The 23,121-nt window shown below is 43.1% G+C and overlaps 2 protein-coding genes across 6 annotated transcripts in view; one reads left to right on the top strand and one right to left on the bottom strand.

Annotated features, from left to right (window-relative positions):
• The first annotated feature begins 177 nt into the window (after positions 1 to 177).
• Positions 178 to 7,606, top strand: LOC310859571 (uncharacterized protein). Its single transcript, XM_083766189.1, has 5 exons — positions 178 to 275; positions 1,150 to 1,818; positions 2,557 to 2,643; positions 3,421 to 3,612; positions 4,479 to 7,606. The coding sequence occupies exons 1-5, from the start codon at positions 203 to 205 to the stop codon at positions 4,664 to 4,666; spliced, it is 1,209 nt and encodes a 402-aa protein (XP_083622315.1). The 5' UTR covers positions 178 to 202; the 3' UTR covers positions 4,667 to 7,606.
• Positions 7,607 to 9,224: 1,618 nt separating this feature from the next.
• Positions 9,225 to 23,121, bottom strand: part of LOC310858798 (nucleosome-remodeling factor subunit BPTF-like) — a 53,128-nt gene continuing 39,231 nt past the window's right edge. For 4 of the 5 annotated variants that reach the window (XM_083765060.1, XM_083765062.1, XM_083765061.1 and 1 more), the window contains 9 exons: positions 22,520 to 22,681; positions 21,726 to 21,808; positions 19,455 to 19,680; positions 18,874 to 19,232; positions 18,251 to 18,424; positions 17,852 to 18,044; positions 16,446 to 16,530; positions 13,617 to 13,803; positions 9,225 to 11,375 (listed from right to left, as the gene is read on the bottom strand). In XM_083765060.1, the coding sequence (XP_083621186.1) occupies positions 11,333 to 11,375; positions 13,617 to 13,803; positions 16,446 to 16,530; positions 17,852 to 18,044; positions 18,251 to 18,424; positions 18,874 to 19,232; positions 19,455 to 19,680; positions 21,726 to 21,808; positions 22,520 to 22,681 (1,512 nt within the window). In that variant the 3' untranslated portion in view covers positions 9,225 to 11,332. Of the gene's footprint in view, positions 11,376 to 11,413; positions 12,377 to 13,616; positions 13,804 to 16,445; positions 16,531 to 17,851; positions 18,045 to 18,250; positions 18,425 to 18,873; positions 19,233 to 19,454; positions 19,681 to 21,725; positions 21,809 to 22,519; positions 22,682 to 23,121 lie in introns of those variants that run through there. The other variant, XM_083765063.1, reaches the window with a different exon arrangement.

Raw genomic sequence — 23,121 nt, 5'->3', positions numbered from 1 at the left:
GGCTTCTGTAGTTCTCTGGAACACATTCATGAATGAAAAGAGTGTGTGATCTGATGTCATGTCACAGCGCTGTGGTTGGACGTCCCGCCTTCCTTTCCATCCCATCCAGTTCCATTCCCATTCCCAAGCAGTCAATATAAAACTCCCAGGCATCCCTACACTCCGGCAGATTTAAAACACTGTCCTCACGGAACCATTCAGGATGACAGGGATTATTTCACTGCTCTTGTTTCTTGCAGTTCCGTTCCTTAATGCGGAGGAGCATGTTGTTAATGGTGAGTTTAACCCCTTTATTATATTTATATTTTTCCGGTTTATTATATTCCGATTTATATACGTATCTAGGCCTATTTAAATCATATGTAGCTTATAGGCTTTTAATTTTGACAGATATGCTACAATCATATTCCTCATACAGAAATGACAGAATATCGAATGCTGTTGTTGTATGTGTATTGTTTGATTAATTAAGTTGTAGCCTCGGAAACCCAGACGTTTTTTATTTCCAGGGAGAAGTTGTAGTACAATTAGAATCTCCAATGCTATGCCTTCAGATGCCAGATCTGTTCAAAACATCTCAAATTAAACATGCAACGTTTATACTTTATACTCAAGTCAATATATATTTTGTTTGGCTATAGGCTATATTTGTCTATTAGGGAACACAATTATAGTGGTGATTTTGTAAAGAGTTTATGAGAACAACTATGACTATCTGATTAGATCTGTATCAGATTGTTTCTCGTTGATGGAATCGGGAGTAGGCTAACTCACGTCTTTAGTTTTTTTTAATTAACATTTTCCTTTTGCCTAAAGATCCTAATCAGGTTTCACTTTTTAAACTCAGATATATCAAAGTCAAAGCTTATTATTCCATAATAAAGTATCAAGGTCCCGTTTGGTAGTGGAACATAGCAGAACAACAGTTAATAAATACTGTAATTGGCACAGAGAAAAACATAGATTATCATGGTGGTTGCTAGGTCCTGAGACTGAGTTATAAGAACTACAACTGTCGATCTCAAGGAATTCTAGTCTTAAAATGGTCGGCAGACTAACCATAGGAGTGATATATAATGTATTATTTCAGTAATTTCATTGCATTACAGGATGTGTCTAATAATGTATACATTATTCTGTCTCAATCAGAACTGTACACCCTCATCGAGAAAGGCCAGGGTAGCTTGGTGGATCCTGATCACAGCAACCAGAGCAGGCTGGGGGTTAAGGAGCCCTCGCTGCCCATCAACGAACTTCTGGAAAAGAGCAGCAGAACGGGGGAGAGCAAATATTCCCTCCATCCACTACCCTCGGGCGTCTGGCCCAAGCATAGTGACCTGGTGCCCATCCCTCGCCACCACAGTCCTCACAACAAGAGCAAGAAAGGCCCCAAGAGTGACCGTCTAATCGAGCACAACAGTGACAAAGCAAGGGCAGACGCGGCCGGCCTGCTTCCGAAGACACCACTGACAGGAAGCACTATGGCCATCACCAACCGCACTCAGCAGAAACCCAACGCAGATCCCCACGTCAACATCAATCCCCCACAGCAGAGTGAGGCAGAGGGCCACCCCAACACCAGGCCCAGAGTTCAACCCCACCAACCCCTGCTGCCGTCCCCGCCACACCAGCCGCCAGCCCCCTCCCCACGCAGGGAGCCAGCAAACAGACGACTGGATCCGGAGGAGAACCGTCCGGGGAAATCCAGCCTCTATCAGTCAGGTTTGGGCAGCGCCGGTCGAAATAACAGTCGCCCGTCTGTCCTCTACAACCGACGGTCCTCCAGCCTGCTCTTCCAATTTGATATCCTGAAACGAGGTATGCGAGATGACCTGGTCACATGCAATCACAGTCAGACAGTGCTGCCACACACACACACACACACACACACACACACACACACACACACACACACACACACACACTTATATATAGTACACAGGAACACACAACTGTAGAGTATATGTTCGTGGTATTCAGGCTGGTGAGCTTTTTATTACGATGGTCACAAAGTTGTGGAGGGTTGGGGGTGGTAGATGCTGGTATGGACTCACAACTGAAGACATTTAAATAGCATAAGCTAAATATGTTGTTACAGTCAGTGTCCTATTTGTCTTTCTACAAACAATACATTCACACAAAGAGTTCACCCAGCTCACAGGAGTCATGTTGATAGTCAGTCTGCATCGTTAAGACTGCATCTGCTGCCACAAATTGCTCACTCATCCCTCAAATCTAGCTGTCAATGTGTCACTTTGTGGTGAGTCTCAGGGACATGCGAGGTTATGATGATGAAAATGCAAAACAAGTGAGATCAGCTATGATACTGTAATTATGGGGGGGGACACCCCCCCCCCATCCGTGCAGAACCACACCCAGTCCTTTACTGGTGGAATGTGATGCCTGGGTTTTGTAATGACAACCCTGTCCTTTCTAATGACACTGGAATGAGAGTCTGCTGTCTCTGTGTTGGCACAATAGTAGACGCTCACTCGCTCTTGTCCTCTTTCCCTCTCTTCTTCTCATCCCTCGCTCCTCTCTCTGTCTTCTTCACAGAGTCTGATTTCACTCACGATGCCTTCTGTATGAGTGAGTGCAGGAAGGAGAAGGAAGAGAGAGAGTATTACTGCTACAGTGAATTTGGTATGTACTGTATTCACTCACAGGTACAGTAGAAACACAGTGCCCGCAACACTCCCAAAATGAAGAGGAACGAAGCCAGGACTGAGTAATGCCCTTTCACAATTTTATTTGCCTCGCTGGGACGTTTCAGCTCAAACAGCCTTCATCAGTGTGATGAAGAACACTGATGAAGGATGTTTGAGCTGAAACATGTCTGTTGTTGGTCCCAGCAGTGAGGCAAATTGAATTGTGAAAGGACATTACTGAGTGCTGGATTCTTTTTTTTTTTTTTATGTACAATGGACAAAACCTCTGAACATGTGATTAAATGGTCAATGATGTACTTCGAACTAATACTATCAAAGTAAATTGTCTTTTCCAATTATTTTTATTGTACTTTGCTCATATTTAATAGTGATTATTGTGTTACAGTATAGATAGATATAGTACAGTATACATGTACATTAACATAGTTTTTTCCATTGCAACACTGTCCTCTGACTTATTTTTAACCCATGGCAGGATTGACAGTACATGAACGCTAAACTGGTTTTGTGGTTGTAAAGGATAATTGGTAATGCTCTGGGGGAAAATGGGGAAATACATGGTGGTATTTCGATCTGTAATGGGACATTTTCCATCTCTGAGTCCTACTGTTAACGGAATATAAGAAGCCATACCAACAATTCTGGGGGTTTCATAAATTCCACACTTTACGTTCAAACATTATGAACACAATGGGGTGAATTTCACAATAAACTCATGATATGTTTTCACGTGTCTCTTGTCTCGAAACAGCCGTTAATGGGATTGTTCATGACATTGACATGGTGCGCAAAGGAATACGCCTGATAACGTTAATGGTGAGCAGTGATGGCTTCTACAAGATGAGTCGTCTATACATGACGCCTGACAGCTTCTTCTTCAAAGTCCGTCTTCTGGTTCTCGATACCTACAAGTGCAGCAAGCCCTGCCCGGATCTCAAACTTGGTACGTTCAACATCTCTGAGATAGTATAAAAGCCAAAAGGTTGGTTTGAGCAGTTGTTCTCAACATTTTCAGGCTGTGATCCCCCAAAGTAATCACATTTGAACTGAGGACCCGATAAACACTTGGAATTGTGGGAGTTGAGTTATTAGGCCTACATTTAGTTTGACTCGGTTCCACATATAAATATTGTAAAAATAGCCGATCAACAAAATCAAGCTTGTAGATCGACCTTTTTTAAAGGTCGTAAAAGTCCTTATAGATTGTAAATTAACTGTCATCTGGGGACCCCCAAAAAATCTTGTGGAGACCACTGGGTTAGAGAAGCTTGTGACCACAACTTAAGGTGTAGCTCCTAGGACAAGCAGAGAAATTCTGGATGTGGAAGTAAATTAACAAATGCTTTCCCTTCATTTAATGATATGAAATGTGCAGAACCCCCGAGTAGAGCTGCTCACACATGGGTGTCAGGCAGGCAATCTGCTTGCACAGCAAACATCCAATGTTCATTTAAATTAATACTGTAGGCTAGTTGCCTAGTTGTTGATGGGGAACAGATGCTGTTCCCAGATGTTAATACCCCTTGCATCTATTCTACCAGGTTCTTGAAGGATATGGGGTTTTAGCCCAAAATAATTGTGTAAAAAAAAAAGGATTGGTTGTTTGGTATTGTTTGGGTGATATCATAAATTTGAAATCTGTTAAATCAAGCCAAAGATCTAAAGCTCACAAGCATTTCTAACATTTGAGGATGCATTTATATATTTTTATTTAGTATATTTCTTATACAATTATTATATTTTATATATTGGACATGATTAGCTTGTATCCACTTCTCAAGAAGACCTTCTCAATGTCTCCTCTTTTAGGGAGCAGATACATTGTGATGGGTCAGATCTATCATAGGAGGCGCCACCTTCCCAATGACCTCCTGAGCCTGCTGGGGGGTAAACTGAAGCCGGGGGACGGACTTCTGCGAAGCAACAACTACGTCAAGAGGTTTAACAAACGGAGGCATCAGAAAGCCCTTGAGGCCACCCGCTCCAGGTGTAGGTGAACCAAAGACACGCCCACTGTACCCAAGAGACATTGTAGCTGCTTATATGAACTGACCTTTAAGCAGACCGCCATCATTGCAGGAGAAAGGAGAGCTTCTGAAGAGGGCAAGAACTTGTGGAAAGGTGATGAATCATAAGCCAGGCTGTTTTTGTTTTTACCCTTTTTTTTGTACAGATCTCAAAGAAAGAAATGGTGTTCTCTTTGACAGAAGACACAAGCATGACGAGTTCAATGTTTTCTTCTGCCACATTGAATTTGCGGCGTCTATCAAGGCCGGACCCGCATTTATTTTCCTTAAAGGACCACTTCACCACTAATCTTCATATAATTGGTCCTACTAATGTTCATGATAAAATGACCCCCAAAAAAGTCTACTCAGTCTGTGTCTCATAGCCATAGGAGCGCTGTGGGCAGTTCAAAAACCTGTCCACCAGTGACATGATCGCTAGGCAGATTTTTGTTTAAACAAGATTGTTTTTTGAAAAATATTTAGATTATTTTTATCGTGAGAATGATGGCTTCCATTATCGCATTGCAACTTTTCAGGAATAGAAAACCTGCACTTTCTGGTGGATGTGTTTCTGAACTGCCCACAGCCCTCCTATGAGACACAGACTGAGTAGGAAAGAATTGTGGCATTTTATCATGAACATTAGTGAGGACCAATTATATAAAGGTAGGTTGAAAAGTGGTCCTTTAAACAGTTTTAAACAGTCATTTCAGCTACAGTATTTTAGCTCAGTTTAGTGTGGCCTCATCATTATGGGCGTTACGTTCATGTCTGGCACATGAAGTCACTCAGTTCAACTTAGTGCAGTTCTCTGATTGGCTCTTCTGAAAAGGAAATATTTAGCACGAAGGTGAAGTAAACCCCCTTCTGATATTTAGCATGACCTGAGTTCAGCAGTTCAATAGAATAACTCAGATGGGGAAATTTATTTGGCATTTGATGCTGTTTCATTTAGCAGGGAGCCATATTTAAGAGTTTTTCTTTTCTTTTCTTTTTTCAAGTGTGTGAATCAAGTCCATATTTGTCCTGTGCATGATACTCTGCCAGCTCCAGCCTGCTTAGTCACACTATGACACACACACACACACACACACACACACACACACACACACACACACACACACACGCACATACGCACGCACGCATGCACCACGTACGCACACACACACACACACACACACACACACACACACACACACACACACACACACACACACACAGGAAAGACTTTCTGTTTAATGTTCTGCTCTAAACTGGCAGACAAGAGGAAGTTTTCTCTCTTTGGAACACCATCCATTGCATTCCACTCTAGGTCAATACAATTCTTCAATATCAAACCCCAAAGTTTTTATAATGCAAATCTGTGTTAAAGCAATGCATATTTAATCATGATGTAATTTATTCACAAATTTGTTCATGCAATTTGCAAATCATGCTTCATTGTTTTCCATACAAATGCTCATAAGGGAAACGTTTGAGATGTCACTGTACTACAAATCCAAAATCGTAATATTTCTGATGGGGGCTAGCCCCTCCTATGTCCAGCTTTGAGGGTTTGTGTAAACACAAACATTGTAACACAAACATTGAATGCCATTGACAATGCATGGCCAGTTTTGAGTGTTTGTCCTAACACAAACATTGAATGCCATTGACAATGAATGGCCAGTTTTCAGTGTTTGTGTAAACACAAACATTGAAGACATAAGTGAGGACGCGAATTGTGATTGGCCGGAATGAGATGATGTAAGATGATGTATGATAAGAGTGTCCTTTACTTCACACAGGTGTGATTTTTTGTTTTTACACCTTTCAGTACCCTGATTTGAAAAATAATGTAACCCCTCCTCCCCCCCAATTAATGCTATTTTTCAATAGCCTGTCTCCAATAGGGTGAAAACAACATTTACATATTTGTACTGTCACAGTGCCCCTGTCATTGGGAAACAGGAAATGCACTAACTATTATTGTTTTGGGGATGGGGGGTGGGGGGGCTAGAAAAGCAGCAACAAGACCCCAGCAGATCAGCGGGAGACAGGACCTTTGCTTGTCACGAGAGAGGCTTATTTTTCTAACTTTAATTATGTGCGCTCGATGAAATGTCTGCCTGAGGAGACCAGGACATCAAAAAGGGGCCTGGTTGTGTGTTTTTGCAGGAGGCATGCCATAAATCTAATCAAAGGGATCTGATCCTCTCTGCACCTGGACGCACGACTCGGAAAAGCACCTCCGCTGCAGCTCGGCTGTGTAGAGCGGTAATGCCACCTTTGGCTGTTGTTTGGTCGCTTGCACAAAACACACACACACACACACACACACACACACACACACACACACACACACACACACACCACATACCTCTCTAGGGAGGCCGATCAAGGCTCAAAGGAGGCATTTAGGCATTTAAGCAAGGGTGATGAGGAGGGAGGCGTGGGCCAGGTGAAGGGTTACGTACATATCGTTGCTGTCGGGCAGAAACCTCTTATCTTCATCTCTTTTGCTATCTTTGAACTTGAACCCTGAAGAGTAACAGTTTTGTACATATGATGTTTCCTCTTGACAGTGATGATAAAATGACACAGGGAACAGAGGATCCTCCTCACTCCTCCCTCAGTCTGTCATGATAGAGAAGAGAATAGTGGAAAGATCCAGTCTGTCTTTCCTCTAATCCCTTCTCTTTTTTATAGACTCAGGCTTATGGCTTTAGCCTGGCCACAAGCAGACATGTTATGCTTCATCGAATGGCTGTGTCGTATCGACAAAAGGTTTACACTTTCAAAAACTTGAAAACATTGTTTGTCATTCGGCAAAGTATGAATTCAGTCTGTAATTTGTAAACCAAAGGAATAGAACGAAATGTTTGCACTGAGAGCTTACATGTTGCTTTATTATACATGAACCCAATAAAGATTTGTACTTGTTTTGTACCCAGTAGTGTGATGTGGACTTTGTGTCTCAGTTTGTACAATTGTGCATATGTTGGACAGCCAACCATTGCAGGCCCATGCCTACAGCATATAGCTTTTAAAATAACACACCCACACACCACTAAATGTTATCCCATTATTGATGGGCTGCTTATCACAACCATCTGACCTTGACTGGTCATGGGAGCCTTACTGAACCATTGAGTCACAATATCAATGCCAGTGATAGCATGAGAAGGGTCCCTAATGAAGCTGTAATGACCATCTGCCCGTGGGATGGATGGAAGGAGGTGGTGGTGGTGGGGGGGAGGGGCGGGGGGGGTGATTCGGGAACTTGAATACTGAGCTCCGTCCGTTCCCAGGCTGGAGGAAGCTTCTATCTGGGATCAGTGCTGGAGGGAACAGATGCGGGCAGGCAGGAAACAGGAGCCCGCTCCCATCTCAGCTACCATCACAGCAGGAGGACATTCCAACTCGTAGAGCGAGAGCGAGGGGAGAGAGAGATAGATGAAGGGGAAGGAGATGGGGAGGGAAGGAGACAAGGAGGTGGGGAAGGGAACGAGGGAAGAGGGGGAGGTGGGAGCACGTTGCTTCCTGTGTGACAGCCCCCAAGCCAGTGAAGCCGCAGAGAGAGAGAGATAGATAGATAGATGGGGGCTTGTGGTCATCTGCGGTGTGTTTAGTGTCCCTGCAACCTTCTGGATTCACTTAGCGGTTTTGAGTGAGGCGGGGGGGAGGTTTGGTAGAGGAGAGTGGTGTGAGAGGGAGACAGAAAAGGTCAGCTGTAGAGGTTGCTCGTGTGTACTGCTACTAATTTGAACACAGGAAGAGTGTGCATAGCATGTTAGGGTCGTGACCTTGCCCTTGAGAGCTCACCAGAAGTGTCTACACACTAAAAGCCTTTTTCCTCCTTCTCCCCTGGCAGTCTGAGATAATTGATTGGACCCCTGCGATGCATTCATCTGGCCTAAGCTCTTCTTCCGTGGTATTTAATAAAATGGGAAGTGACAGTAATTGGCACTTTTAAAGGAAAGGTCAGTCTTTTAAAAACTGACCCCATCATTGATCATGACTTTGTGTAGCAACATCAGGACATATACCGGTAGTATTACACATGCTGTCAGAAATGTAACACTATCCCACTAATCCCACTCAGGTTAACATGTATGCATTTTATGCTGTATAAATCAGGTTTTAGCTGTTTGAATGGGACAAGTTAACATGATGAACAGGGGCATCATTTCCCCTCCAATTCACAAGGTCAGGCACAGTTGAGTAAGACATCAAAGACAGATGACACAACACTTTAGAAAACTGATGTCAAAAACAGTTCTTTATTATCTAGGATGAAATTTCCTATCAAGTACAAAAAAGGATATCTTCTGAGTTAATTGCCACAATCTGTTAAAAACATAGTGTACTTTTTTGTATCCCTGGTCATGTCTTTCTTCAACATTTATCCACCCAAAAACCAAGAGAACCATTCACTGATATGAATAAATAATATAAGAGACGCAATCTTATAGAAATTGTGATGAACTGGTTCTTTCCTTAGCAATTAAAAAAGAAAACCCTTTACAAGAGTTATGCTATACCCCCCCACCCCCTCCCTCCCAGGTCAAAACCAATTTGCACACAATATGCAGCACTTTTTATTATAAAAGGGCAATTTCACCTAAATGTAGAGAATTAAAGAGAAAAAAATAGACAGTTAAAATGTACAAGTCGGCTTAAATGTCAGTTAAAAGAGCAAAAAATCTCTCATCTCTTTATATATAGACAGCCATAATTTACAAATAGTCAATAACGCCCAAGTATAAAGCAGGGGGACATTTGTATTAGACTAAACTGTGAGCAAAAAAAGAGAGACTGGCATCACATCATCTCTCAATTCTGCCTCTCCAAAGAAAACCACCGTGCTGACGAAGTGAAACTGAAACTAGGACTCCTTACTTTTTGAGTCGATTTTCATCAGATATACTGAGACGCACAGAGCTACATAATTGCCTCTTTCCCCTCAAAAACGGTAATGATAATCACTGATTAGAAAAAAAATCCAAAATATGCAAAAAATGCTGCTATAAAACTGTCATACAAACCCCACGGTAGAAAGATCTCTCCGACCCCCCCCCCCAACACACACGGTTTACTCCCAGACGTGCTACCACAGACCACAACATAATTGAGTTGATGCTGAGTGGAAAACTCCATTATACAATTACTGAGCCATGCGTTTGAGGGTTAGTTCTGTGAGTTGAGAGATACATGTGAGCCAACCTGTCAAACAAAGTGAAATATGTTGGCAGGGGAGGGCCGTGCAAGATAGTATAGAGCGGGAGAGAGAGACAGATGGACTCTCACTGATAGGATGGGAAACAGAAAGATGCAACGACGGAGTGAGTAGTACATACGAGGGCTAGGGTGTTTCAGGGTTGATATAGAATACTTTTAACTGCCTTTCTCCAGTCCCTGCAATGCTCAATTCCGCTTGCCTCAAACACGCTTCCCGTCTACGTGTCCTTGACTTCTCCCAGAGCATTCACAGTGAGGCAAGGTATGGTTCTGGGGAGAGCCAGGATCAAAGACATCAGTTCTCGGAGTGAAGGTTTTGGATCAACATTCTTTATGTTCAACAGATCAACATCCCATTATGGGGTGGAGAAAACAAAAATTAAGAGAAGCCACAAAACCAGGGCTCATAAATAAGTCTGCCACGGGCCAAACCGCACCTGACAATAATTTCACAATGGCTCTCTGTTCTGAATGGTGCTGAAGGTGGGTGGGAATCAGAAATGTACATTTAGGTGATGGGGCTCTTGAGATCGACGAGAGACAGCCCTCTATTACCCCCAACACTATTGTCTATACACAATATTCTCATTGGTGGAGACGACAGAAAACTTCCACCTATTTTCAATTTTCTGAAAAATAACAATGCTTCTAAAAAAATACAGTGCCATTGTTTATAAATGTAGAATTGCAGCAGTGCCGCGAGGGGAGTGACACAACATGAGAAAATCAGAACATGATCAGGTTCAGGTTCTAAATAACACCAGACTCTGGTGTGTGTGTGTGTGTATTGTTTTGGTTTGTCTGGAAAAACCTTCGAATTGAGAAGTTGAGGCGGCAAAGTTGAGACAACTGGAAGGTAAAAGTATGAAATTAAAGTTTCACCACAGGCTAGGAAAAGAGGAGCTGACATCTGGCCATACAGGATACACAAAAATAGAGATCAGCTATAGAATGAAGACGACTCTCCAAACATCTACTGCAGCTCGGTTCCACAGCCCTCCAACCAGTTTAGAGCTTGCTTCACAGGTTGGCCATCCACACTGTCCACTGTCCTCCATACACTTCACCTGAATAGGAGGACCACCTTGGTCAAGGCAGCTAGGCCCCAGAAGATGGGGGCTGCTTTGCCCCAGCATCTACCCCGGGACACGTTTTGCAGTTGTTTTCCTCGGACGCTTTGGATAATAAGGGGCTTTTCAATTCTGTTCTCTTCCATAACCGCTACTGTGGACGTTAAGGGAGGCTGAGGGGTTTGTCCGGCTGGGTGTCACTGCATCAGTTTGGTGTTGTCATTTCAACAGGGACATGACCCCCCCGTTCAGATGGGGACGGTTTTGTGTGGACATGGCTCAGCCTGCATCGAACCCCCATGGCTTAATTTGTTCAGCGTAAACTGCGAGGGTGCCGTTTTGACATTTAGCTTTTAGAATGGACCTAAGAGGCTGATGATTTTTGTTGCAGTTTGTTGTTATGAGACCTACAGAGACAGGCAGAGAGGAGGAGCAAACAGTTGGATGACTTGGTTGTCATTTCTTTTTTTTATTAAAAGCTTGACAATATGACAAAAATATGCACTAGACAAGAGGTGGGGATACAAAAAAAAAAACATGTATTGGATGCCATTGGGGTCAGACATTTTTGGAAAGTTAACGCAGCCATGTTGGTGAAATGTTAACCAAGTGTCATAATGTAACGTTAGCTCAACAGTGTATATACAAAGACCACATTACATCATGAAACATGACACTTCCATGCTCATCATATTCACAACAGGAGAGCTAACTAGATTTCTTCTCTCACTGACCTCTCTATACAAGTCCTACCATTATTTCCTTTAGAACATAAAAATAGTCCTTCACAAAAGGATATAATATGCACATAAAATAACATATACATGGAGACATCCGGTAAAATGAAAAACTAATAACTGTCACTTTTTAAAACAGTCAGCTTTGAGGTAAAAATGTTCCATTATGGTGAATACAATAAACTTGTCCTGTCAAGTTTGCAAATTATAACTTATCTTTGTTTGTGCTGTGGAGCTTATCTGAAATCACAATATCAAAAATCTATTATTTGTTTTGTGTCCAATATTTAATATCATTTAAGAGATTACCAAACTTTTCCAAAACAAAATATCAGTCATCTCTCTGCAAGGACTGTACGAAAATAATCTTATTTTTCCCTTGCTTTGTGTAACCAACATGGCTGCCATTATTAGAATTAGAACATTAGATTTTTTCTTCCTTCTTTTTTCTATTTGAGGTTCATGTCCTTCTAAAATACTAATGGAAGCACACCTATAGTGTGGTTTTAATATATGCACTTTTTTTTCTTTTTTTCTTTTTTTTAATAAATCTGTAATGCTGTTTTATGGAAATAAAAAAAACAGCAAGGTCCAGGATAGGCCAATTGTCTGTTTTTGTGTGTTTTTTGTTTTTGAGTGACCCCGGCACCCAGGAGTTATGACATCACAATCTGCAAGAGAGAGAGAGAGAGAATGGATGGTGTAAATACATGCAGATGAAGCACATGATAACATTACACTTAGGTTCAGGCTGGACGCACATTTCATGAAGAGTGCCTTGGACTCATTTTCTTTTTGACTTTAGGTGTTTGAAATGCATTAGATACACTCAAACTCACAAAATAATGTCCTCATGGGGATAATAAAGCCCAGTCTTGAACTCTAGCTTTCTCTCATCGTTCATATGACTACATTCTTGTTACGTATGAGAAACAAGAATTTGTTTAAGTACTAGGTTTTTCGTCCGAACGTACCAAATGGTACCCTACAATATGCCCGATCAATGTTAAAAATCGACACGTTGGCGGTTGAGGGGAATTCAAGTGGTCAAGCAGAGAAACCCTGAGATAAGGACAGAGAGGAAACTTGAAAACACAAGGATGGATGAAAGTATGAAGCATGTGTCGTGCAAAACAGAGCTTGAAGACGCAACTGCAAAATGTGAAGGCACTCCATTGCTATAGCTACAACAGCTTCCTACACAAACGGCACTTTTTAGGAAGCTGTCAGAGCGGTCGGATTATTATAATATCTACATATTTCTTCTGATGCATTGCACATTTAAGTGCAACATGAGATATATTATATATATATATATATATATATATATATATATATATATACACACACACACACACACACACACACACACACACAGTGTTACAACTTGGCTTTTCAAATGCACTCAGTCTATTTAGTAGTTTTCAGAATCAGTGCAGAGACCTGCCGTTTAGTCACAGCCCAAAACATTTGCAGATGAGTCCAACTATCAGAGGGAGATCGACACGAGAGGTCAAAGACAGGAGTCATTGACGTCAGAGGAAACATACACAGGGTCACAACTCACATGCCAAGACAATTTCAAACAAACAATCTGCTCAATAGAATTCTACATCTGTAATGTGGATAATTGATGTTTAATATAATATTTTATTTTGCCTTTATTACATATATAATACAAAATAACTAAACACTTAAGTGGTCCATGAATTGTGAAGAGGGGTAGTGTGTTTAAACCACTACTGTATATAGCATACAGTACCGTGAATGTACGTTCAGTGACAATACACTGAGTGTGAGTGAAGGTAACCCTGTTGCACTCCTTCCCTGTACCATCAATGACTCCTATTTTCGAGGTAGGGGGGCGGTGAGCAGCAAGTGACATCACTGTCACAGTTGCCAGCATCTTACCTGCTGGCTTTGAACCCTTTGAGCTTCTGAACAAAGAAGGTCTCCAGGACCTCGGCACTCTGGTAGAACGGCGAGTCACTGGGGTTGTAGTAGCGGCAGTTGTCGAAGATTTTGGTCATGTCCGCCACAAACTCCGTCAGCTTGATGTACTTGCGCTTCTGCAACCTCTCCTCCATGGTGGAAAGGTCTGTGCACCAGGGAGATGAGAGATGGACTTACTCAATACCATTTGGCTCTTTGCCAAAGACAAAACATCACATACGCAGCAGAAAAGAAAAGCACTTCTGGCAGGAAAGTCAATGAGGATCTAGCAGTATATCACGAGTTTTCTCATCGACTTGCCTCCAGAAATCTGCATACTTGCTTCAAAGTAATTGCAGCCTTTGTGGCATGTGCTTGATAAGCATTCAAATATGCATCTTTGGAGTACAGTTCATCATTTTATATGTGACAGCAAAAATTCAAAGCCTCCGCCAGCCCTAACCCCAATCGACTCACTGGTCAAAATCAATTACCGACATCTGACCCGCTGTCATTCCTGAGGAGAATGTCATTAGACTGAAGTTCCTGTGAACACAGCTGCTGCCAAATGAACCAAACCTCTGACGCATCACTGAATACAAAGATCTTTCATGGTTCTACTTTGCCACTTGAATAAAACAAAAATCTTAGTTAGATATCTGATTGGTTCTACTTAGTCCCTTGAAAATAGTAAGGCTGTCCCCGAACATTCGGGGTTCGAACGTTCGCTCGTTAGGGTTGGCACTTGAATCTTAATTAATGGGCTTGAACCATTGTTTTTTTTGTTATTTTTCTCGAAAATATATCTCGGCGAGAATGCGATATGCATAATAAGAGTACTATGTTCATGTTGTTTTTATATGTTACAATAACATGTTTAGATGTTATTATCAGGGGGGCACACAACCGGTGCGCCAGTGCGCATACGTCGTCAAAATGTTTTCTGCGCGGTAGATCAAAGGAATGCAAGGCGCATTTGCGCACCAACAGCTGAGACAGTTATGCAAAGAAATCTGACAGGCATTCAAAAGGAACTCAAATCTGATGTTAACGTCCTGTAAGTAGACTTAGAAATAAAACTAGTGTTGACTAATCATTACACGTGGCTCTTATTTTGAAGAGGAAGTCAGTGCACAGGAAGTCCGTTTCAGTTGTAAACAAGCTACTATGACACTTTCCCAAAGTTACGTGCTCCTCTCATAGTCATAGTGGTAGTCGCTAAACCACGCGACCATAATTATTTACAATATGAAAACCATGCATCTTGAACAACACTGGGATTACTTATGGAACCTGCAGCAGTAGGTGAGTAATTACTTTTATCTATGTTGGACGTTTGGTTTGGTTGAGCTGCTAACAAACGTCCTCCTGCTGCTTAACGACTAGCCTACACAAATACACTGTCTGTGAGCATCTTTTGCTTCTTCCCATGTGTGTGGGAAGCATAACATTGTAGCAGAGTAGAAACTAGAAACGCCGAGGTTCGGAGCTCAAAAGGTAATTTTTTTAATTAATTAGAAACGAATAGTTTGGATGTTCGCTCGAAAGTTCCTGCCGAAGTTCGAGTCCTAAAAACAGGGCTAGGGTACAGCCTTAGAAAATAGAAGGTTGAATAAAACTAAAACAAAAAATAAATAGATTGAGCTCGTTAGTGAGAGAGCTGGTTGGGCTCTTCATATAATTTGCTGCTGCCAGTGGTTTGCTGCGTGCCGCGTCCCTGGGGCTCAGCTTTTAAACAAACAGATCCCGAGTCTCAACCTCCATCGGCCCCCACCCTGACTCAGAGACCTCATGGCCGATATATCAAAGGCCTCCTTATTCTCTGTCTTCTGATTTCATCTCGAAAAAACCCTGACGCGATGAAGGGCCGCAGCTACGCCGGCCAGACGCCCCTCTCTTACATTTTTTTTTTTTTTTAATTCAACAAGGTCTTTTTCTTGCGGTAGAAAAAGAGGAGGTGGAGGTGGACAGAGGAGGAGGAAGAAGGGGGTAGTTTCCAGCGCCATGCAGGCCAACAGGAGCCAGAGTGTGGGGCTGGCTGCTTGAGGCTCTCTGGGCTGTTTCCACCAGGAGCCCGGCGGGGCCCGGAGCCGCTCATTAACGGTTTGTTTGTGTGGAAGTTCAAAAAGGCCCCGGTGACGCAAGTTCCCATTTACACGGCCGGTTTGATCTGAGTTGGAGGGCTTTCTTCCTGGTAACTGGCCGGCCGCAACACTTTAAGAGGCTGTGAGTGTGTGTGTGTGTGTGTGTGTGTGTGTGTATACAAGTTGATGAGGTTTTTGTCTATGCATTAATTTATTTCAATGTTATTAGTATTATTAAAATTACAGGTAAAGACACACCAAAATTGTGTTGCCTACATACAGTCACAGGGATTGGAGAATAGAGATGTGAATATAACTAGAAAAGCAGTTCCTGCAGAAACTGTGTGGGCTCGCACAAAGTATGTGGAAGGACAAAAAAAGTGTAAGGTATTTAGAAAGAAAGAAAGAAATATAAAGAGCGAAGAACTAGTGTGTGAGCACACAACTAAAACGTGGTTTATTATAATTTCCTTCTGTTAACCCATTTAGATCTGAGCATCTGTGTCACCCCATAGCTTTAAACCATTTTAACCATTATTTTAAACTGTAGCTGTTGAAAAATAGCAGATCTACAAGCTCATAGTTCATCTTTTATTTTTGAAATATCGTGAAAATGTGTGCAAATCTTTGAATATAGGCCTATACTCTTTCACAGAAAACATTTTCAGATGGGGGTCAGATGTGTATATGTGGACACAGACAGGTCAGCAATGCCTCTACTCACCCATTGGTTCCTTGATAACTTTGTAGTAGTCTGGGGCATCATTAGTATCCACCGGCTCCAGGAAGGGCCATGCCATTTTATGTGCCTGAAGGAGAAGAGAAAACGCTGAGGCTTATGTATGGATTAAAGCATAATAAAATCTCACAACTGAATTTTTTTTGCTAGGCCATGTCCTAATATGTAATTTGTGAAACAGCGTGAAATGAGTTACCACACACTAGCGCTGCGTGTCCTACACACTTAACAATATGTAAAATGATGATATTTTGGTAGCCATACAGCTAACCAGTTGAAGAAATTGCAGATTGAGGCGTTAACGATTGCGGTTATGAAATAAATATCTGAGATCATTAGGGTTTTCTGAAAACATGTTGTAAGCTTGTAGATAGCCTATTTTTGGTGCAGGACACACTTCTATTCTGCATATGCAGACCGCGGCCATCTTACCATATAAGTTAATGGCAAGGTGCTACCTAGGTGCAACCTCCCATTGGCAGACCATTCATCCAAACAGAAAAGTACTATCTGATTGTATTACACAACGTCAAACTCACCAACATTGCAGCTGTACGGAAAGCTTGAATTATTATCTTTCTATCTAAGTGTTTGTTTCATAAAAATCCACTATAATCATGTTATGAGTTACTTTCTGTCCTTGCAGGTGATTATTTGTCTAAGTTCTGGAGTTCGGAAGTGCTCGTTAGATATCACTTAACTTCCCTGCGTACCACCTGTGTTGAATTAGCACATAATGCAAGAGGCAGCAGGACATTGCTTTACTGAAAACGAGTGCTTCCAAACTCTGATGGCAACATGGCCGCGGTCTGCAAAAGGTCAATACTGACTTCTATGGATTCCAAATGATTGAAATCAGTCGTGGCGACAGAACTTTAATCCATGCTTATGGACAAAAAACAAACAACTGTGAGATTGACACATCTCTGGAGGGAGGAGGACGCAGCACGCGTGTGTGCATGCGAGAGGACATTCCTGACTCCTGAGGGGAATGAGGAAGTATGTGTATGTGCAGGTGAACATGAGTGTGTGTCTTTCAGTGTGTACTAGCACTTCCCAAATCCGTGAAAGAAAATGTCAGGTGTTCCACATAGCCATAGGGACATAGGGTGCATCTTTAAGCATTCATAGAGAGGTATGCATGTATTTATGTAAGAGCTTGTGTACTCCCATGATCCTGTCTAGAGGACACTATGCCGTTTATTCTCTCCACCAGGCCGAAGGCATGGGGAGAGTGTATGTTTTGCACCCTGTCCTTCCGTCTGTAATCAGCTAATAAATTGAACCACACTATGGAAGCACCTAAGGACGCCCCTTCTAAGTAAACATCTGTATGTTTATGTCTGTGTGTGTGTGTGTGTGTGTGTGTGTGTGTCTCCTACAATACATACCTGTAAGGAACGTAGAATTCTCTTAAGGCCTTCAAAGTCCTTTTCCGTAAGTGGTGTAAGGACTGTCATGGCCTCCTCTGTGGACTGACACTGTGGACACACGTACTCGTCAATGTGGTTGGCCTCGCTCTGCAGGATGCCCACGCAGCGCCCGTGGTACCAGTTCTGACAGCGGTCACACCCGATGTAGAACCTGCACACACACACGAGAGACGACATCATGAGTCTGGTGCGGGTGAAGCAAAACAACAAAATTGCCCAAAATTGTCTACAAAAAAAAGAAAAAAGTTCACTTTCACAATGATTATTGGTAATCATTAATCCAGTTTAAAAGAAGAAGAAATGCTGCTATCCCCCCCCCCCCCCACACACACACACAGGTTGTCCCTAGCTTCTTACTGTGACTCATCGTATGGCGTCTGACAGATGCAGAACAGCTCCTCTTTTTTGCCCTCTTGGCCACGTTTACACTCGACGCAGATGTAGTCGTCCATTTTCTTGGCTTCCTTTTCCGTGATGCCCACACAGTCGCCGTGGTACCAGTTGGTGCACAGGTCACAGCCGATGTAGAACCTGTGGAGGGAGAAAGTCATGGATCAATTAATTAGCAGTTTTAATAAAATATACTACAGTGAAATAAATGACCAATCATATAAAGGTGTGGAACAGTGATCAGAGTAGTGTTATGGTATGGTGCAGTGGTTCTCAAAGTGGAATACGGGGACCCCCAGGGGTGCTTGAGTAGGTTGACTAGGTTCCATGGGGCCCACAGCAAAATGTCTTAATAGATAGAGCATCAAAATCAGTTTAACCAGTTTAACCGATATACATCGGTGTACAATGTGTCACAAACATTATCAAAAACATGTTTGAAACTATTTACGACACAAATCTTGTATGCACAAACTATTTTCTGATGGGGTTTGTGTCCAATGCTTATGAATGTAGAGGTCCTGAACGTTTGAGAACCACTGGTATAGTAGTGATCAGATATTAAAGTGCGGCAGTGATCAGACTCATACTTGGTCTCGTCGTAGGGCGTCTTGCAGACACAGTAGAGCTTCATGTCTTTCCTGCTGTCCTTGCTGCTGGTGGTGGAGATCATCTTCTTCTTCTTGGACTTGGCCGAGGGCGGCGACTCCCGCTGATCCTCCTCCCGCTTCCTCTTGTGTGCCGTGGAGGCGGTGCTGGTGGGGGAGGCGAGGTGGTGCTGGTGGTGGGGGGCTGCAGTGGCGTGCGGTGGCGTGCGGTGGCTGTGCGGCGCCGGGCCGCGGGCTGCGGCCGCCGCCGCCACTGCTGCCGCCTGGGCAGCCTGGTAGGCTACGGCCTGAGCCCTCTCCTTCTCCTTCCGAAGGCGTAATAGATCTTTCCTCAGCTCCTCCTGAGGGAATGAAGAATGGCTTGGTTACAGGCCTGTACGAAAGGTGACATGGTGAATGACGTAGCTGTATTTCTATCTATCCTGTCGCAATACAGTATGTGGTAGGATATAAAAATGAGTCCAAGTCTGGCTGTGAGTGAGTGAGTGAGTGTTCTGCTAAAGCTAAGCTACAAAGACCCCCGCCCCCCATCCCAATTTCTCTCATCTCCCCCTGCCTCGCACCTGCGCCTCCAGCTGCAGCTCCTTGTCGAGCAGGGTTCGTTTTTTCAGGATCTCCGTCTTGAGGCTCTCCTTGTGGCGGTAGAGGAGCGAGGAGAGCTTGGAGGCGTTGGCCAACCTTCTCTTCTGCTCCACCACCTCCTCCTTCTTCCTCTTCTTGGCGGCCTGCTTCTCGTCCTTGTCTATCCGGTCCAGGATGAACTTCATCACCTGGTTGCACACTATCGCCCTGGAATGGAAGGACGAGGAGAGCAAGAGCAACTTTAGAGACAGAATGATTGTTCAAACCTTTGAGTCTCCGCCACTAAAGGTATTGGCTTAGGAATGCGACATAAACAAACAAAAACAATCTCCATGAATTCAAGGCTTCATGGGGTTTGTAATTGATAGAAAATAAGTAATCTAAGGGGCGAACTACTCCTTTAATAAATTCATACTACTATAAAAAGCTAAATAAAAAGTGATGCCAAATGGCAGGATGTGTGACATGGTGGGAATTCAAATATTGTGAGCCTACAGAGAGTCCAGTTATTCGGTCACATGTATGACAGATGTTAGGGGGAGGATTGTATTCCTCAGTGTTTAGACAGTGTCTGTCCGAGGCTCGTACATGAGCAATGGGGAAGCCATACTCTTCTCTTAGAAACATGATAAAGCAGGAAACACTTCCACGCCTTACTGCAAACTATACAAAGACACAAACGGAAAAATATGATAGCTAAGAGATTAAAGAAAGACAGACATCTAAAACAAAACCGAAGAATATCTTGTTTCTCCAGACTTGAGCAGAAATTATCTGCAAAAGAATGCAAAATTATGGAACATAGTCAACAACATATTTAGTAAGTTTAGTTTGGTTCTGATAATACCAAGCATTAGTACAATGTAGAAAACCTTTATAAAATAAATTTCCAGTTAAAGTGCTGCTCTGGTTGTGAATACTCATCACTGAGCTTCACCCTCTGCAGTATGTTTTCTAACATACCCTAACGTTCTCAGCCAACAGAGAAGGATTGTTTATGTTGGCAGCCATTGGCTTCACCAACAAAATAGCTTGTTGAGCGCACCTACGTGTGAGTAGTTAAATGGACGTCACAATGACTATCAATCACACTCTTATCAGGGTCAGGGATGGGTCGAGCCCTGGAGTATATTTTTTCATCAGTACTCACTGTACTGCACCATCTGATTAAAAAGAATGCGGAGAAGACAGTCTAACCTAGAGTAGAGAAATTAGCTAAATGACACGCATTAACACACACACACCATCTCAGTGGTCTCAGTTCCCCGGTTTGACACGGTTCGTTTCGGTTTTCCAAAAATGGAAGACGTCGTTAAAGACAGACAAGTAGACGGGGTACCAAACGGGCACACACGCAGAGACGAGAATGACAAATGAGGCAGGAGACAGATGAGGAGCTGGTGTTGCGAGCTCACAGCTGCGTGGCTCTGCTGTTTCAGCTTGGTGTGAATGGCCACGCTGTGGACACAAACACATGGTTGTCAGGGTCGGTGACGGGTCACGCCTCTCTGTGTGGTAGAAATGCTGGTAGGACCTGCCTACCCACATCTAGGAAAGGATGGCCCATGGCGAGAACTTCGCTCTTGTTTTTGTGCTATCCTTGAGAGGTTTTCTGTACGAGTCATTTGGAACCATTACTCTGCGAGTATTATCATAAATGTTTTTTGTCAGAGTCAGTAGGAAATGGCATTTTCTCCTTACTCAGTCACTAGATAAGAATAAGTGAGTGCATGCATTGTATTGTATTGTATTCTTGGTTGATGTTTACCCTCAGAAATACGTTTTTTTCTTTTGTTAGAGGGAAACACATGGACAATGGCAACAGGCGGTGAAGAGGGTTATTTAAACGTTGAGAGTCAACTCTCCGAGGGATGGGCGTTTTCAATTATTTTTGCAGATCACGTTCCTCAGAGCTCCTCGTCATTTCCACTGGGAACAGTGTGAGTGCATGTTATTCGGTGTGTTCGCAGTGAGTGTGGTGATGCTCAGGTCCGAACCTTCCCATGACCCACAACACCACTTCAATGTAAACCTCCTGCCTTGCACTGCCCCCCCCCCCCCCTGCAGGGAGGGAGACTTTGCTATGTAGGTCGCACATGTGGACACGTGCACAGGCTTGGCTACATGCACACACTTGCCAAACAAGAGGTCGACAGCTAGGGTGTGGCGATGATGACCTATGTGTGTAAATATACACACACGCACACACACACACACACACACACACACACACACACACACACACACACTACCTCTGGTTGTCTTCTCTCTCTGCAGGTGTCATGGTCTTCTTTTGTTTTAAATGCTCGATCACAGCATTTTGCTTCATCACCACCTACAAGAATACACACACAACCAACAACAAATTAGACAGCCAGACAGATAATTGTTTTAATCAACCATCTTCAAGGGGACAGTTTTGGTGACTTGAATGTCTCCAACTTAACTACTGTAGAGAGCTAACATGATAATACATAAGAGGATTAATAATGAAATGTGAATCAGACAGAAAGGCCACACACACAGCTGTCAAATAACTATAAGTAATGGACAGACAGACAGACATGACATGCAAATAAGCACTGGTATGTACACATACTGGGACATTCACATCCAAAATAAACCTAAAATAGCAGGCATAAGTCAAACAGACAGTGAGACGTGTACAATAGTAATATGGCACAGACACACAGCAACAACTAAAAACATTAATTTCCTCTCACTCTGCGCACGCACGCACGCACACACACACACACACACACACACACACACACACACACACACACACACACACACACACACACACACACACACACACACACACACACACACACACACACACACACACACACACAAGTGGTAGTTCAAACAGACAGAAGGTTGTGAAAATAAAGGCAGCGTAAGGACGGGGTTTGAGGACGAGGAATGTTTATGTACTGATGGCAGGGAGAGAGACCGACCCTCATACTAGGATGAATGACCCGGCTGGACGGCTGCCTGAAAAAACACACACACACACACACACACACACACACCCTTCCCCCACCTGTTTGGCGATGATGTCGCTCTGGTTGGCCGCATTGAGGCTCTGTTCCCTCTTGGCCTCGGCCGCCTGTCTCTTCTTCTGTTGCTGTTGCTCTCTGAGCTGTTGGATCCTCTGGAGCTGTTCCTGGACAGAGGCTGTCTGGATGGTCACCACGTTGCCCATCTACAGGTCACACAACAACAACACAATGACATGAACATCAACAACTACGCACAAAAACACAGTACGATGACCTGCTATAGTGTAGCAGTACAACATATATATACACTTAGTTACTGTGGCACTATGGCAATCCCGCTTAACATTTTGAGATAAATTATGTTTTTCCAAAGGGTGATGCAAGAGGGAAAGGCCACTGGATCACCTGGAATCATCCTTTGGTCCCAAGAGTTCAAAACCTTTAATCAATGATTAAATTATATTTAACTTTATGATCTTTACTGAGAAAATCTGATTAAAAATAAATACTTTTAATAATTGGGCCCTGGGGAGCATGAGAGCGCACAGCAAATTCCATGGCGATGCAGCTGTTGGGCCAATATTTAAAATATGTTGTTTGGGACAAAACTGGTGGACTGCGACGGACCAACCGACGGGTAGAC

This window comes from Protomyctophum parallelum, assembly GCF_964188405.1.
Source record: "Protomyctophum parallelum genome assembly, chromosome: 5".
NCBI lineage: Eukaryota > Metazoa > Chordata > Actinopteri > Myctophiformes > Myctophidae > Protomyctophum > Protomyctophum parallelum.
Note: the sequence above shows the minus strand (reverse complement) of the source record. Positions and strands in the feature narration are given on the sequence as shown.

Bases quoted from the DNA above. Each gene is read 5' to 3' on its own strand.
- LOC310859571 (XM_083766189.1), top strand. From the start codon at position 203: ATGACAGGGATTATTTCACTGCTCTTGTTTCTTGCAGTTCCGTTCCTT. The intron at 276-1,149 runs GTGAGTTTAACC...TGTCTCAATCAG, and splicing joins GGAGGAGCATGTTGTTAATG to AACTGTACACCCTCATCGAG. The intron at 1,819-2,556 runs GTATGCGAGATG...TCTTCTTCACAG, and splicing joins ATTTGATATCCTGAAACGAG to AGTCTGATTTCACTCACGAT.